This window comes from Scyliorhinus canicula, chromosome 8 (assembly GCF_902713615.1).
Source record: "Scyliorhinus canicula chromosome 8, sScyCan1.1, whole genome shotgun sequence".
Lineage (NCBI taxonomy): Eukaryota > Metazoa > Chordata > Chondrichthyes > Carcharhiniformes > Scyliorhinidae > Scyliorhinus > Scyliorhinus canicula.
In genome coordinates, this window is record NC_052153.1 from 110,378,001 (window position 1) to 110,396,523 (window position 18,523).

Here is an 18,523-nt window from a genome sequence, read left to right on the forward strand (position 1 = left end):
CCAACCAATACCTTCACCAATACTCGTGCTTTGTTTATTTGAACCCCAATTAGTTATCCTTTTCGCCATTTTCTCCCTGGCTCCATGTGCATTAATCTCTATCAATCTACCCTTTTTATTCTTTTTTAAGTTTTCCTCAAAATGGCTTCCATTAAAAAGCTGCTGAACTAATTCAGAAACATGTATTTCCATTCATCTAATTTGATTTAAATGTATCATTTATCTGGCAGAGGTAATTTCTGACACAAAAAACATACAAATAATCCTCATAGAAATATACCACTGTCATTGATAGTTACCTCTATGCCGTTGTAAGTTGTGTTAACGTAATCATAATCACAAATAGCAAAAGCAGTTACATAGGTAGACATCTTCACACTGGTGTTAAATGTTGTAACCTTCCATTTACCATCCTTGTCCAGTCTTTCAGAAACATCTAAAAATTTAAAACATTCAAGTTGAGTCGTTTCCTATTACTTCTGCACTGGTGTAAAAGCTGGCAATATACAAACTGTTATACATCTGTTAGTACTCATAGGTTTGGTCTCGGGCAGACTTATTTTTTTAAAGGAAATGCCTGACTTTGCAGCAGGTGTGATGGAAACCTGGGGTTTTTATGATGTTCTGAAGGAATTTGTGGTTGCTTAATCCAAAACAGAAATACACTGATAATAAATTAGCTATTATTACAATGATAGCATGTCAACCGGTACACCAGATGTTGACATGAGAGTGGCGGGGTGGTGGGGGCAGGGTTGGGGTGAGGGAAGGTGGAGAGTTAAAGATTATCCTAGCAACAGTGAGCGTGTTTGTGATTGACCCATTTACAAACAAGGCCTTGGGGCTGAAACTCAAAGTTCTGCCAACAGAAGCTTCCAGACTGTAACTTTTATAACAACAAGGGAAGGTCAACTGTTGCAGTAAGGTTGGAGGTTGCTGATGCACACAATGCGTATTACATAGATAAGACACTCAGAATTAGTCTAGAGATTATCAGATAAAGGAATGTGCTATAAGAGAATCAATTGAAGGGAAAAGGGAAAACTCCAGTTTGCTAAGTGTGGTGATATGATTTGCATACCTGTCTGCCATTGGGGCAGAACACCGGCTTACCATTGGCCCTGGTCGGTCATGTGCCTCTCGACCGATTGGTCGAGAGACTGAGTTAACCACGCCTCCATTGCCGAGGTATAAATAGTCAAACGCCCGGCGGTCGTCCATTTTATTGTAGACGATCGCAGGGCTATGTTCTAGTTTATTAAAGCCTGACTTTTGTAAAGCAACTCGTCTCTCGTACAATTGATGGCACATCAATTTAATAAACTACAACTTTGAAGATGGAGTTCCGGTTCAAGCCCGAATGCCTCCGCATCAGCCCGCAAACTCCGAACTCTGCAGAACTTTTCCAACTTTGGCTGACATGCCTCGAAGGATACCTGGCATCTACAACCACCCCCCCCCACCGTGGCACAGAAGCTGCACGTCCTCCACTCCAGCGTGGGTATCGACGCCTATGCAATAATCAAAGAAGAAACGGATTATGATGAAGCAATACTAAAGCTAAAGGGACAATTCATTAAACCAGTCAACAGGGTATTCGCCCGACATCTGCTGGCCACCAGACTGCAGCTCCCCGGTGAGTCACTAAACCAATTTTACCGGGCCCTCGCTACCCTGGGGAGGAATTGCTCCTGCGTCGCAGTCTCAGCTACGGAGCACATGGAACTACTGATCAGAGACGCTTACGTGGCTGGGATACAGTCCCCCGCTATCCGCCAGCGGATGCTGGAGACGACCTCAGCTTAACTGAGGCACGGACTCTCTCCACCTCCCTGGAGGTCGCCGATCAAAACGCCCGCGCCTATGACCCCAGCCAGGCCTCCTGGCACGCTTCCCCACCGCCATCTGCCGCTCCCGACCTCCCTCAGGCCTGTGCCGCGGGACGCCCCGACAAGTTCACTGGGCCCCGCTGCTACTTTTGCGGGTTCGCGAAACGGCCGCGCTGCCCAGCCAGCTCCGCCCTCTGTAAGAGCTGCGGGAAGAAGGGCCACTACTCCACGGTCTGCCAGGCCAAAACGGTGGCTGCGGCTCTTCTGGACGCCACGCAACACTCTCCCCCCCCCCGTCCCCGGGCCCCTGCGACCGGCCTGTGCGCCTCTCTCTCCCCCGGACCCTCCCGATCCCCTCTTAGCCATCGCGCAATACTCTCCCCCCCCCGCCCCAGGACCCCGCGCCTGGCCTGCTCGCCTCTCTCTCACCTCCGGGGCCACTCCAGCGCACCGAGCTCCTCCCAGCTCGCGCCCCGGCGGCCGACCTGCGCGCCTCTCCGGGCCCTCCCGGTCCCTGCCTAACCGCCGCGCGAGTCTTCCCCCCCCCGCCCCCGGGCCCCGGCACCCAACCTGCATGCCTCTCCGGGCCCTCCCGGTCCCTGCCTGCCAGCCGCGCGAGTCTCCCCCCCCCCCGCCCCCGGGCCCCCGCGCCCGGCCTGCGCGCCTCACCTCCCCCGCTCGCAGCCGCTCCACTCGGCTCGCCGGCACCACTAGCCCCGCCCCCAGCGACCACGAGGGCCCCATGGGCGCCACCATCTTGGGGCGCTGACTCCACGTGCGGGTCCTGGGCGCCGCCATCTTGGGGCGCCGACTCCACGTGCGGGTCCTGGGCGCCGCCATCTTGGGGCGCCGACTCTACGTGCGGGTCCTGGGCGCTGCCATCTTGGGATCCCGACCCCACGTGCGGTTCCTGGCCACTGCCTTCCGGGACTGGCACGCAAGGTTCTTCCAGCATCGACTCGGATGGCGACGATGGATACGGATTTTCTCCACGACTCGCGGCCATTCAGCTCGACCAGTCACGTCCACGCATGCTCGCCAAAACGACAACGCTGATCCACCTCAACGGCCATGAAACGGGCTGCCTGCTCTACTCCGGGAGCACGGAAAGCTTTGTTCACCCTGACACGGTAAGACGCTGCGCGCTCCCTGTCCATCCGGTAAAACACAAAATCGGGTTAGCCTCAGGTTCGCACTCCGTCCACATCACCGGGTGCTGCATCGCGGACCTCACGGTCCAGGGGAAGGTTTTTAAAAATTATAAATTCCTTGTCCTCCCTGACCTTTGCGCACCGGCACTCCTAGGACTGGACTTCCAGTGCAACCTGCAGAGCTTGACCTTCTAATTCGGCGGCCCTATACCCCCCCCCCCCCCCCCCCCACTGTCTGAAGCCTCGTGTCCCTCAAAGTGGACCCCCCCTCCTTGTTTGCTAATCTCACCCCCGATTGCAAACCCGTTGCGACACGGGGCAGACGGTACAGCGCCCAGGACCGGTCCTTCATCAGGTCCGAGGTCCAGAGGCTGCTGACGGAAGGGGTCATCGAGGCCAGCAACAGTCCCTGGCGAGCCCAAGTGCTGGTGGTCCGGACTGGGGAGAAAAACCGGATGGTCATCGACTATAGCCAGACCATCAACCGGTTTACGCAACTGGACGCGTATCCTCTCCCCCGTATTTCCACCATGGTAAACGAGATCGCGAAATACAAGGTCTTCTCCACTGTGGACCTTAAGTCCGCTTATCACCAGCTCCCCATCCGCGCGAGTGACCGCAAATACACCGCGTTTGAGGCAGATGGGCGCCTCTACCACTTCCTTAGGGTTCCATTTGGTGTCACAAATGGGGTCTCGGTCATCCAACGGGAGATGGACCGAATGGTCGACAAGTACGGATTACGGGCTACCTTCCCGTATCTTGATAATGTCACCATCTGCGGCCACGACCAGCAGGACCATGACGCCAACCTCCAGCAATTCCTCCAAACCGCTACACTCCTTAACCTCACATACAATAAGGATAAGTGCGTGTTTAGCACCGACCATCTAGCCATCCTCGGCTACGTTGTGCGTAACGGAGTGATAGGCCCCGACCCCGAACGCATGCGCCCCCTGATGGAACTCCCTCTCCCCAATACCCCAAAATCCCTCAAACGCTGCCTGGGGTTCTTCGCATACTACGCCCAATGGGTTCCCAACTACGCTGACAAGGCCTGTCCCCTCATTCAAACCACGACCTTCCCGCCGTCGACAGAGGCCTGCCAGGCCTTTAGCCGCATCAAAGCGGACATCGCAAAGGCCACGATGCGCACCATCGACGAGTCCCTCCCCTTCCAGGTCGAAAGCGACGCATCAGAAGTTGCTCTGGCGGCCACCCTGAACCAAGCGGGCAGACCCGTGGCCTTCTCCTCCAGAACCCTCCAGGCTTCTGAACTCCGCCACCCCTCTGTGGAAAAGGAAGCCCAGGCCATAGTCGAAGCGGTGCGACATTGGAGGAACTATTTGGCCGGCAGGAGGTTTACCCTCCTCACAGACCAACGGTCAGTAGCCTTCATGTTTGATAATGCACAAAGGGGCAAGATCAAGAATGACAAGATCTTACGGTGGCGGATCGAGTTGGCCACGTACAACTATGAGATCTTGTATCGTCCTGGGAAGCTCAATGAGCCTCCTGATGCCCTGTCCCGCAGTACATGCGCCAGCGTGCAGATAGACCGCCTCCACTCCCTCCACGCGGACCTCTGCCATCCAGGGGTGACCCGCCTCTACTATTTCATTAAGGCCCGCAACCTGCCTTTCTCCATCACGGAAGTCAGGACAGTAACCCGTGACTGCCACATCTGCGCAGAGTGCAAACCGCACTTCTACCGCCCCGAGCGCGCACACCTGATCAAAGCATCCCGCCCCTTCGAACGTCTCAGCATTGACTTCAAGGGGCCCCTTCCCTCTAACAACCGCAACATTTACTTCCTGACGGTAATTGACGAATTCTCCCGCTTCCCCTTCGCCATTCCCTGCCCCGACATGACCACATCAACCGTCATTAAGGCACTCCTCTCCGTCTTCTCCCTGTTCGGCTACCCCACGTACATTCACAGCGATCGGGGGTCCTCCTTTATGAGCGACGAGCTGCGTCAATTCCTGCTCAACAGGGGCATTGCCTCTAGCAGGACGACCAGCTATAACCCCCAGGGTAACGGACAGGTCGAGCGGGAGAATGGTACCATCTGGAAGACCATACTACTGGCCCTTCGGTCCAGAGATCTCCCTATTTCCCGATGGCAAGAGGTGATCCCCGATGCCCTACATTCTATCGGCTCACTCTTCTGTACCGCAACTATCAGACACCTCATGAACGTCTTCTTGTTTTCCCCAGGAAGTCATCCTCCGGATCCCCTCTCCCGACGTGTCTGGTCACCCCCGGACCCATCTTGCTCCGGAAGCATGTGCGGGTGCACAAGTCCGACCCGTTAGTGGAACAAGTCCAGTTACTCCACGCTAACCCGCAGTACGCGTATGTGGAGTACCCCGACGGTCGACAGGACACGGTCTCCCTCCGGGACCTGGCACCCGCGGCGTGCGGCCTTCCCCCCCTCCACCACAGACCCCCCCCTGTTTTTTCCCCCCCAGCGCCCCACTCAGGTTCCCCTTTCCCCATCCATGGCGTCTCCAAAGCCAGCTTGGGTGACGGAGACTGTTCAAGGACCATCGCTCCCGGACTCCAGGACGTCAGCGGAACCACCACCATCGGCCGACCTGACGTCAACTCCTCCACTGCGGCGGTCTGCCAGAACGTCACGGGCCACAAAAAGACTGATCGAATCGTTCTAAAGTTCGACAGCTCCATGGACTTTGTGTACATACCGCTTCTTGTCCGGGCCAGTGGGAAGCCCCAAAATTCGATAAAAGAAAGGAGAGAAAATTTTTATCCTCCCGGCTGCTACTCATATCACCAGTTCTCTCCCCCCCCCCCCCCCCCCCCCCCCCCCACCCCGGCTCGCGTTCATACCCCCCCCCCCCCCGGCTTCCTTCTCCGCAAGGGGTGAATGTGGTGATATGATTTGCATACCTGTCTGCCATTGGGGCAGAACACCGGCTTACCATTGGCCCTGGTCGGTCCTGTGCCTCTCGACCGATTGGTCAAGAGGCTGAGTTAACCACGCCTCCATTGCCAAGGTATAAATAGTCAAACGCCCGGCGGTCGTCCATTTTATTGTAGACGATCGCAGGGCTATGTTCTAGTTTATTAAAGCCTGACTTTTGTAAAGCAACTCGTCTCTCGTACAATTGATGGCACATCACTAAGGAAGAATAAAACATAAGTAGTTTTGTCTTTTCATTAGTACAATAAACAGAACATGTCTACATATGCTGTCTGCTGTTAGTACTCTGCTTGTAAATTGCTTTTGTATGCTGAAGTCAAATTATTGTAATCCAACTGACTTTGTTACTACTTAAGTGCATTTAAACTTTTTTTTAACAATATCAGCATTTTTGTGTAATGTTCTGGGCATATGTTTTGCAATAGTGACTGTTTTATTTGTGGGAGTCAAGCCATTGCAACACTAAATATGGGACGGCAAAAACTGCCTCATGCACAAAGACTGCCATGATATTCTTACACAATACTCGAATAGTGAAGTGCATTTTTCAAACTGTCGGTTTCAGCATTAATAAGGAACATATGCGCATCATTGTGTTATCATTAAATGGATTCCGAAAGTTTATGCAGTCTGAAGGGGAATTCACCAGCTTCCATTGTGGGTTGTTATGAGGCCATATTTGGTTGATAGGAGGAGAAAAAGGTCCAGCAGCTTATTGACTAACAATAATTGGCCTGCATGAACATCATTGAACACCTAATCATGGCTCACTGACCCCACTTTTATGCAGCCCAAAGAGCAAGGGCAGGATTCTCCGGTCTGCCAGCCGTGTGTTCCTCAGCGGCGTGCCCTCGCTGGCAGTGGGATTCTCCATTCCCGCCACCTGCCAATGGGATTTCCAATTGTGGCCACCCAACGCCGCAGGGAAACTTGGGGGTGTGGGTACGCTGTCGGAGCAACGGAGAATCCCGCCAGCGGAGAATCCTTCCCCAAGAGCTTGACTTTAGTAAAGGAGAATGCTTTTGCAAATGTGTGGAAGGTGAATGAACTTAGGCAATCCCCAGATTGGAAATAGTCAGAAAGTCAATATCGACTGAGTGATCACGTGACGGAAACATGGGAGTTCTCCCAGAGCATGGGAAGAACACAAGTATGGAGTAGCTGCTCAGCTAGTGAATAAAGTATTGTTTGTACAAGTCCTTCTTTGGCAGTATTTGGGGAACCCAACATTTCTACAGTCAAGCAGCATCTATGGAGAGAAGCAGAGTTTTTTTTAATAAAGTTAAAGTACCCAATTCATTTTTCCAATTAAGGGACAAATTAGAATGGCCAATCCACCTACCCTGTGTTGTGTTATGCTTCTTCATGTAGCATAAGCTGCTTCCTTGATGTATACTCTGACAAAGGAAGGTTCAGACTTGGAGATAGGCTTAACACATTTATTGAACAGTTAACAATTCTCCTCCTTGAGTTTGACTCTCCTGCTAATCTTGCTATAGTAACTCAATCTAACTAACCAGTCTGCCTCAAACAATGCGGTGGGTGTGATGCTCTGATCTTCCCCTGTCCTTCTCACTACGTGTCGCCTGTGGAAAGAGAAAGAGCATGTGTGCCCTGTCCTTTCATAAGGGTTGCCCCCTTGTGGTAGTGTCACCTCTGGGTATCTTGACTACCCATTGGTCGTGTCCTATTCTATGTGTTCATTAGCTGTATGTCTGCATGTAATAACATCTCTGGTGCTCCCTCTAGTATTTACTTAGTTGCAGTGTATTTACATTAACCCCTTGTGTATTTACAGTGATGCATATCACCACACCCTGCACATCTTTTGGATTGTGGGGGCGAAACCCACACAAACAGGGCGAGGATGTGCAAACTCCACACAGGCAGTGACCCACAGCCAGGATCGAACCTGGGACTCAGCGCCATGAGGTAGCAGTGCTAACCACTGTGCCACCGTGCTGTCCCGGAGAGAAGCAGAGTTGACAGGGCCGCTATATCTCACGTGATGCCGAAAATGTGAATGACGACACCGAGATTTTGGTTTACAACCTTCCTAGCCCCCCTCTGTTGATGTGATCAGATTTATGCCCAGGAAGATTGCGAGCCTGATCTGCATGAATTATTATGTAATTCACAGGCATCACGATGCAACGTCTGGCCTTGTTGTATCTTTCCACCTAGCCAGCGTGACATCACACCGGTGTGAATTACTACTGGTCTTTAAAAATGGGAACCTGGTGCCATGTCTGTGACTGACCTCATGGGGCTCAGTAAGTCCATTCACTGGGATTAGTAGGTCTGTTCATGGCTGTCAGTGAATCCATTCACAGGGGTCTGTGAGAGTGGGGATTCCCTGAAGCCATATGGGGGTGCTCTGGCTCTGTGCCATGCAGCCTGGCCAGCTATGCTGGGTGGGCGCCCTCAGTACAATGCTTGTTTGAGCCCCCTCCTTCGGGTGGGAAGGGAAGATGGATGAAGCTGAGGAATTACTTTCCTGTGAGTTTTATTTTGGGGGGATGACAGCAAAGAGCTCCCTGGTGGCTGCCGCTTGAATGATCAGAGTGCCGATTAACACAGCTTAGCACTGAAGGAGGAACCAATTATGCCCAGTTAGTAAACTGAGTTTCACATATGTGATATTGATTGGCCCTCAGGAGTTAACCCTTTGCATGACCATCTCCCCACAGTGCGAAGTCCAAGGTTGAGGCTCAGCTTCCGGTGGGGGGGCTGGCAAACCTAGTGCCACAGAAACAAGGGCCAAAGGGTTCACCTCTCCCCACAGCCCCCAGCTCCTGCAATTGCAGTAGCTTGGATTTTGCCCTCCACACTCTTCCCCATGCCCACCTCACCGTCCAAATGATAGTGTTGAGATGTGACCAGAAACCCAAAGTCCCGCCTGACAGAGCCTTCAGTGGTCCTATGTGCAGGGCAAGGCATTCTTAGGCTGATGTCCATCTGCGAGGCTGAGTGGATGACGGCTCATTCCAGTGATGAGGGCCCACTGTTGGAGATGGGATGGGAATTGATATCAGTGAGTGTGGGAGCGCTGCAGGCGATGGCCTTCAACTAGCTGCTTCTAGGTAAGGGTGGTCAATGTGTCCGGGCATGGTCATGAGTCATTATTGGTATATTGATCTCTCTTTGTCTATTCTCTCACAGTTCCATTTCATATATTGCGGTGGTGCCTGTGGAGATGGCTGTCATACTTATCAATGCGATGGAGGAGGAGAGAGTCCAACATCAACATGCAGCTGCACTGATGCTGGAGTATCACTCTGAGGACCAGGGGGCCACAGGGCCTAATCAGTAGCCGGAAGAATGAGGCCGGACAAGCAGATGCTGGAAAATCAGTTTCTGCTGATATCTCAGAATCCCTCACCCCATATTTGTGCCACATTTGTTTTAAAGCTGTTCACAACTGGTCTATATTTTATTTTATGGACCCCCAAATCCTCAATGTAATTAATGGCAATGCTCCAGTTGTGTTCACAGTGTGTGCCTGGAGGTGAACCTGCTCTTCAATTTTGTTAGCTAGGGTAGCTCTTTATCCTTTTAATCACAATTCCCGACAATTTTCCCACATTTTTTTCATCCTTATTTCCCAAGTACCTACTTTCCTTTTTAAAACCTTGAGCAATGAATATATACATTTATGAATTCCAGAGCAGTGCCTTCCACATTCTCACAATCCTGAATTCACTTTTAACTTTTAACCAGTTTAACTCTAAATTAAAGATTACGGGCGGAATTATCCCCTCCTGCCACTAATGGATTTGTGGTGGGTGGGGGAGGGCGATAAAGAGGCAGCCCAAACGTTGGTTTCATAATAGTTGCATAGAATTTACAGAAGGAGGCCATTTGGCCCATCAACTCTGCACCGACACTTGGGAAGAGCACCCCAACCAAGCCCAGGCCTCCGTCCTATCCCTGTCAACAAGTAACCCCACCCAACCTATTGAACACTAAGAGGTAATTTATCATGGCCAATCCACCTGCACATCTTTGGACTGTGGGAGGAAACCGGAGCACCCGGAGGAAATCCACACAGTCACGAGGAGAAAGGGCAAACTCCACACAGACAGTCACCCAAGGCCGGAATTGAACCTGGAGCTGTGAGGCAGCAGTGCTAACCACTGTGCCACCGTGCCGATGCCAGAAATGATGATGGAAGCTTGCAGTCCCGACCTTCATGGCGCTTCCCCATTTCTACAGAAGCAATCAAGAAGTCATTTTAAATCTCATTGAATGTAAATGAATACCTGACCAGAAATGCCAACTCACCCTGCCCCAACCCATCCAATCACCCGCCCAGCCAGCAGCATTTCATTCCAGTCCAAGACATGTCAACGCCATGTTGATCCAGACATGTCAAGACTTAAGCGGAGGGAGGGCTAAAGCAGCATGTGGGCCCTGAAACAGACGATGAAAGCCTGCAATGGTGGACACTGGGTAGATGATGAAACCTTGCAATGGCGGACCCTGGGTAGATGATGAAAGCTGGCAATGATGGACCCTGGGTAGATGATGAAAGCTCACAATGATGGACCCTGGGGTGGATGATGAAAGCTCGCAATGATGGACCCTGGGGTAGATGATGAAAGCTGGCAATGATGGAGCCTGGGGTAGATGATGAAAGCTGGCAATGATGGACCCTGGGGTGGATGATGAAAGCTGGCAATGATGGACCCTGGGGTAGATGATGAAAGCTGGCAATGATGGAGCCTGGGGTAGATGATGAAAGCTGGCAATGATGGACCCTGGGGTGGATGATGAAGGCTTTCAGTGGTGGACCTGGGGTGGCTGATGAAAGCTGGCAATGATGGACCCTGGGTAGATGATGAAAGCTGGCAATGATGGAGCCTGGGGTAGATGATGAAAGCTGGCAATGATGGACCCTGGGTAGATGATGAAAGCTGGCAATGATGGACCCTGGGGTAGATGATGAAAGCTGGCAATGATGGACCCTGGGGTAGATGATGAAAGCTGGCAATGATGGACCCTGGGGTAGATGATGAAAGCTGGCAATGATGGACCCTGGGCTAGATGATGAAAGCTGGCAATGATGGAGCCTGGGTAGGTGATGAAAGCTGGCAATGATGGAGCCTGGGTAGGTGATGAAAGCTGGCAATGATGGACCCTGGGTAGATGATGAAAGCTGGCAATGATGGACCCTGGGGTAGATGATGAAAGCTGGCAATGATGGACCCTGGGGTAGATGATGAAAGCTGGCAATGATGGACCCTGGGTAGATGATGAAAGCTGGCAATGATGGCCCTGGGTTGGTGATGGAAACTTGCAATGGTGGACCCTGGGTAGATGATGGAGCATTGAACAGGAGGTGTTTAGCTACAATAGGTGCTAGAACACATTGATAGGCTTTGTGGTGGAAAGGTGGAGAGAATCGTGGGGGGAGGGGCACAAAGTGGTTGAATGGATGTCGAGGCCAAATGGAGTGGGGTGGTGGGGGGGGGAGGGGGTGCATTTTGAAGTTCTGCAGGGATACTGGTTAGATGTGGTGGAGGAATAGAGGGGGAGCTTGGGAATGTCTGTGGGGGGAGATGAGACCTGTGAGTGGGCTAGGAAATGACAGTCAACATGTTAATTCTCAGGAGTTGTGTCCATCCCTGTCTCTACTGAGAAGGACTTCCCTTTTGTGATATTAACCAAACTTTGGTATAAATCGACATGAACTCTGTAAAGTATACAGCTTATTTTGACATTTGCGCAGGAGAGCAAAATGTTTGGAGAATGCAGGCTTCAGCGTTGTATCTTGCCGAGCATTAAAGTTATGTGTCACAAGTCAAAAATTGCTATTTTAAAGAAATTTTACATTTTTGCTGAATTGTAATGAAACTGCATTCTGGAAAAATAACAGATATTTAAAGCTAGCTTGCAATACCAGCTGACATAATGCTCTTTATTATTGGCTATCTTGGGACCTTTGGTGCCTACCTGTCCAAAATAAAATAAAATAAAATGTTGCCTTTTAAATAAAAACAAATTAGGCTGTGTGGAGTTTTCCAGAAAGAAGCGGTAGCAGAGAACAGATCACGCACCCTGCACGCACACTTTAGTTAAAGGCGCCAAATCACAGAGCAGTGTTGCTTCCATTTTACAGCTTCTGGCAAGCAAGACAAGTGAATTGTGAAGATCAATTGTTTTCTTAAAAGTAAGAGATGGCCAGAGATTCAAACATTGAGTTTACCTATTGGACAGGATCTCACAATAGAATCTGCTCGACAGAGCTGCTCAGGAAAGTCCAGAGCAACACAGAGAAGTGCTGGTGTTCGCTCTGCACACAGCGCCAGGGCCTCTGGCTAACAGTTGACAAAGAAGAAACTTAACTCAGGAAAAAGCAGTATAAAGATGATTTCTTGAGGTATGGTTTTGTCAATTGTGTCAATGAAAGTAAGGATGCAAAGCCCATGTGTGTTATATGCAGGGAAGTACTGGCACATGAAAGGAGAAGTTTCAGATTTTGGAAGATGAAATATTTTTGAGGTTGAGACCCCAGAGTCAGTTATTAACTTAGAGCTGACTCCAAATTAATAGTTGCTGTAACTGACCTCTAATATCACATTAAAAATATGCGAAAAGTCCATTAGGCTGTCGGAGTTTAGGAGTTGCATCTCCTAGGATTATCCAGTGCTGAGTAAAACCAGCATTTTGTTGCTATTGCCTTTCACCACGACCTACATGTGCGAGGTTGGATTTTTCATTTTCGTAAAGAGGAAGACGGCACAAAGGAACTGGCTGAAGTCTGCATCTGATATCCGTATTGCCCTCTCCGCCTTTGAACCCAATTCAATTGAGATCTTGAGGACCAAGCAAGCTCCCCTTTCACATTAAAGGTAAGCAAACATGGCATTTGTCGCAAAGGTAGACCAGCATGGGTTGCGAAGGTCAGGCCAGTATGGGTCTGAACTTCGGCCAGTTGGCAAAAGTAGGTCCCGGAAAAAAAGTTTGAAAACCACTGACCTAGGGCATGATCTGGGGACACGGGTTCAAATCCGGCCACGGCGGATGGTGAAATCTAAATTGCATAAAAATCTGTTGTTAAGAACTCAAATTCACGGAAGCCCTTTTGGGATGGAAATCTGCCATGTTTACCCTGTTGGGCCCACATGTGACTCCAGTTTCACAGAAATGTGGTTGACTCTCAAATGCCCTCTGAAACGGAGGGAAGTTGGGCATTGAAGAGGTGTGAAAGGCAAAGAACCAGCATACATTGGAGGTATCTCGCACCTGACATGTAATAAGACTCCAATGATCATGATCTGGTGGACATAGACCCAGCTGGCTTACCTCCTTCAGTAAAAGGTGTGCACAGGCTTTAAAGCTAACTGACATGTTAGAAACACATCAGATCTCCTTAAAGGCTCATTGACCACTTTGCCCTTTGCTTTGATTACTTCGATGGCAGTTCTCTGGATCCTTGGGATCTGGAGGCCCCAGTTTTATTTGAGTCATCTGCTCTGGGGCAGTTGCTACCTTGGTGGTCCCAGAGGTCAGAGTTGATGGGGTCAAAGGGGATTCAGGAGGGCCAGACTCCTGTGTGAAAGTGCCACAGGTGGCTGCATAATACTCCTCTTCCCTTTGGATGCCTGAGGGCCCCTTCCTGATGCTTTGAGGGAATTAAGTACTTGAGGGAGGTTGAGGTACCCCATCTTGGCCACTGCAAAAGCTTGTCCATGGCTTAAACAATGAAATGCAAATCTGCGCACATCTCTGGCCTCTTGCTGAATCTTCTTCAAGACCACTTCCAGAGGCTCGTCATCAGACTTAGACTTAGCAGAGGCCTCTTCTCCAGCAATCCTCTGAGTACCAGTGATGTTGGCTGTCCTTGCCCTTCTCCTGCTGTGGACACATGTTCACGCTGTGGCCAAGAGAATGTTAGACCCTGCCTGAATTAGTTCTAGTACCCACTGAGTGTGTGGTCCTGGGCTGGTGGAGGGTACAGTTGAATATTATGATGGGTCAACCGGTAAAATGTCATCAATGTGCTCATTGCTCTGCAGGCCGGAGCTGGAATTATATTGGGGTTTGGGGTGGCCAAACCCTCTTCTTGCAATGGAAAGAGGAGAAAATGAGTGACTGCATGGGCTGCCTCAAACATTGCACAGGGCATGACCCTTAAGTTTCTAAGTGAAGACATTGGGCGGGATTCTTCGACCCTGCGCCGGGTTGGAGAATCGCCGGGGGCCCATGCGAATCGCGCCACGCTGCCCCGACACCGGGACGCGATTCTCCACAGAGCGGAGAATCGGCGCCATTGAGGCCGGCGTGGTCGGCACGGCGCTGGTTGGGGACCGCTCTACGTGGCCCTGCCACAGTTTGCCAGCGCGGATGGGCCAAGCGGCTGTAAAAAAAAAGGAGTCCTGCCGGCGCTGTTATAACATGCACTGAACCGGCGGGCCCTCGGCGTTGAAGGGTCCGAGGGCAGCCTGTAGGGGGGGGGGAGGGGGTCCGACCCCGGGGGGCTTTCCGATGTGGCATGGCCCACGATCGAGACCCACCGATTGGCGGCCTGCCTATCTATCTCCCGGCCTCCCTTCCTCCGCGCCGGCCCCTGTATTCCTGCGCCATATTGGGTCGGTTTGGCGGGGACAAGGGAGACACCGCGCATGCGCGGAAATCGCGCCGGTGGGACTGCGCATGCGCGGGTTCGCGCCGGACCCACTGCACATGTGTGCATCCACCGCCGCCCATTCCATGGCCGGATCAGCAGCTGGAGCAGTGTGAACCGCTCCAGTGCCCTGCTGGCCCCCTGTAGGGCCGAGAATTGCTGATCCTGGGGCCGTGTTGGCGCCGCCGAGTAATGCGACGGCATTTCCGACAGCGTCAACACTTAGCCTCAGGATCAGAGAATCCCGCCCATTAAATATGGTTCCTACTGGATGCCGGATGGTCTCGATTGACCAGCACTATTTGGAAGCCCACTCTTTGAATGGTGAGTGGGGGAAGAGGATTGGGCAAGCCTCCCCACTAGTCTTTTCTCTCTCTCATTTGTTGTGCCTGAGCTTGTCCCGTGCAAGGACAAAAACTGCTTTGAGAGCAATTGGATTGCAGGTGGTGTTCACAGGCTGCCAATCTTCACCACCAACCTACTGGTGACTGTATGCCATCTGAAAGGTGCAATGTTCTTCAGCAGCACCCTCCAAAGTAGCAAGCTCCTGCAGCCAGGAGAAGGTCACAGAGACATGGCAACATCAGCAAATGCTGCTGCCATTTATTCCCCACCAGAAATCCCCCACTACCAAACCCCCTTCCCCCAACACCCTATTCTCCTACCCCACCAAAGTTTGAGTTCCCGATTTGGCAGGGTCAGAGTCCTGCTGTTGTCTCCATATCTGAAGATGACATGGATTGCAATGGGGTGATGTGCTATACCACAGGCAGATGGAAACATAGAAAAGAGGAACAGAAGGACATTCGGCCCTTTGAGCCTGCTCTGCCATTCATTATGATCGTGGCTGATCCTCCAACTCAACAGCCTTATCCTGCCTTCCCCCTACAGCCTTTGATCCCCTTCACCCAAATGCGATATCTAACTGCTCCTTGAAAATATACAGGGCAGGATTCTCCATTTTAGAATCTAAGTATTGATACCAGGACTGAATCGGTGGACTTCCACGGCAACTAAATTGGTGCCAGTCCCAGAGCAATTCATGATTAATAGATAGGCTACCACCAGCGCCACGTGGAACTCGATTGATTCCAATGAAAAGTGTCCAGTGTCCAATTTGACGGGGTCAGGATTGCCAGTCGCGAGGGTAACAAACTGCAGCCACATATTAGCACATCAGTCCCCACACACACACACTCATCCCAGCCACACGGAGAGCGGCAGCCCAGTTGCAGAGCTCAAGACCCTGCTGGATGCTGTGGAGGAGAGGCAGGCAACCCTGTTCTCTGGGGTGCGAAGGAGGCTGCCACCCGCCGCCAAACACCAGGCCTGGCCGCAGGTGGCAGAGGCCATGAGCTTCGTGGGTCCCACCACCAGGACCGTACAGCATTGCAAGAAGAAGCTGCATGACCTCCTCAAGGTGGCCAGAGTGAGTAACCAGCACTGTGCCTCAGCACCAAACCCTGTTCTGCACACCTGTAATCACCCTCCACAACCGGAAGGCCACCAAACCCCACTCGCCAGCTGTGTGTGTACTTCCCACCCTGTACCACCTGCCAGGACCCATACCACCTGCCACGCTGCAAGCGTCCAACTGGCTAACACTGTGCGCTTTCTGCCTCTCCAGGATTGCAGCGCCAGATGGCAGGAGGGGCCCAGGGGTTCGCTTCGGTTATACCCCTGTCCCAAGGAGTAACCCGGGGGCTACCGGGCAACCCATGTGAGTAGGGGGTTATGGGGCCCCTGTCGGTGACTCCCGCTGGGGAGGTGCGGGAACATCACAGTGCTTCGCAGATGGCAGACAGTCACCTCGGGACTTTGAGGGAATTTAACAGTGAACAAACTGCAATAATTAGATACATATTCTATCACATACATTTATTTCACAAACTTTCCTTTTTATCTATCTATCTATCTGTCTGTCCTTCTATCTGACAGCAAATGCTGGAAATACTCAGTTGGTCTGGCAGATTTTGTGGAGAGAGAAACAGTGTTAACGAGCAGAATTTAATAGTTTCTAGCAGTGGGCATATCCGCCAGCTGGTAGAAATCATGCTGCAATCGTTTCTGGGAGCCCCATTAGGATTTGGTTCCAGTTAGCCAGGGGTTAGGTTCCCGGCTCCATTACGGGCAATATCCTATCACAATCTCTGGCATAGGGTAGATGTCCCACATTCAAGAACTGCCAGTCAATTAGAAGCTAGCATCACTTCAGTACTGGCAGTGCCACCGTTAGCACGGCGGAATCACTGGTGTCAATCAGGGAGACCCCTGCATGTGGTGAAGGCTCGGGAGGGTGACTTCCTTCAAGTCTTTCATTTGCTATTGGTAGATCGCCCCATTGGCCATCAAATACCTGAGAAAGTGCCCCCTCCCACCCCTGTCGCAGGGATGCTCGCATGTCTGACAGGTTGTGTGCAGCAGCTTTCCAACATAATGTAGCCCCAATGAGAAGGGGAGCACAGCTAGACATGATTCTTGAGCCTGAGCTGGACCAAGTGGATCAAGCATCAGCGGGGGAGCATTTTCCAGATGGTGATCATTGTGCCATAAGGTTTAGATTGGCTTTGGAAGGGCAAGGAACAACCCAGAGTAAGAATAATTAACTGGCGAAAAACCAACATGAATGAGGTAAATTCTAATCAAAGTTTGGCAGGTGAAACTGCAGCTGAACATTGACTGCCTTTGAAGAAGAGATTGTTCAGGCACAAAGTAGATTTCCATGAAAGGAAAAGGTAGGCCAAAAAAAAAGAGCTCCCCTCCTGACAAAAGAGATAGAGATTAATAAAAGAAGAAGAAAAGGTATGCTTACAACTGATGTCAGGTGGATAATACAACTTTAAACGAGGCAGAATATATGAAGAATCAAATAAGAGAATCAAAGATAGAGTAGGAGAAGAGACTGGCAGCTAATATAAAAGGCCATCCAAAAGTCTTCTACAAGTATATAAATGGTTAAAAAAAAAGTGATAAGAGGAGTGGGTCCGATTAGAAACCAGGAAGTTGATTTACACAAAGAGGCAGGGCTGATATTATTAAATGAATACATTTGCATCTGCCTTTACCAAGGAAAGAAATACAGTGAAGGTCATGGTGAAAGAGGAAATACCTATAGTTTAGATAATTGAATGGTTTGAAATTAATTAGGGGACATTGGACAGGCTGTCTGTACTTAAAGTAGATAAGATAACAGAACTGAATGTGATGCATCCAAGGTTATTGAAGAAATTGAATGTGGAAACTGCAGAGGTACTATCCATCATTTTTCGCTCTTCCTTAGACTCAAGGCCTGAAGAATTGCTAATGTACACCCTTGTTCAAAATTGCGTGAAAGGGAGGTGTGGAGATCGGGACAGTTGTTCAAAATGGTCCCCCGATCTGCGAGGATTCCCCCCTTCTCGTGCCGGTGGGCCTTGCAAAACCATCATTTGCATGGATTTAAATCTAATTAAATCTAATTTGGGGCAGCATGGTAGCATGGTGGTTAGCATCAATGCTTCACAGCTCCAGGGTCCCAGGTTCGATTCCCGGCTGGGTCACTGTCTGTGTGGAGTCTGCACGTCCTCCCCGTGTGTGCGTGGGTTTCCTCCGGGTGCTCCGGTTTCCTCCCACAGTCCAAAGATGTGCGGGTTAGGTGGATTGGCCAGGCTAAATTGCCCTTAGTGTCCTAAAAAAAAAATAATGTTAATGGGGGTTGTTGGGTTACTGGTATAGGGTGGATACGTGGGCTTGGGTAGGGTGATCATTGCTCGGCACAACATTGAGGGCCGAGGGGCCTGTTCTGTGCTGTACTGTTCTAATTAGCGGGTTGGACACAGGATGCTCCATCCTTCATTGATGTCTGCCCCTCTCAGGCAAAGGTCATGTGGGATGGGAGTATACTGCTGGCATGGGTAGGGCCAGCCACCTACTCCTGTCGGCAGGGAAGGGTGTCAGGCCAGAGGCAGGGATGCGGTGCGGAGGGCAG

The 18,523-nt window shown here is 51.0% G+C and overlaps 1 protein-coding gene across 1 annotated transcript in view; it reads right to left on the bottom strand.

The window, feature by feature from the left end:
* LOC119970440 (aminopeptidase Q-like) overlaps window positions 1-18,523 on the bottom strand; it is a 239,078-nt gene that overhangs the window by 171,865 nt on the left and 48,690 nt on the right. The window contains exon 3 of the mRNA XM_038805049.1: window positions 300-436. Coding sequence (XP_038660977.1) covers window positions 300-436 — 137 coding nt within the window. The remainder of the gene's footprint in view (window positions 1-299; window positions 437-18,523) is intronic.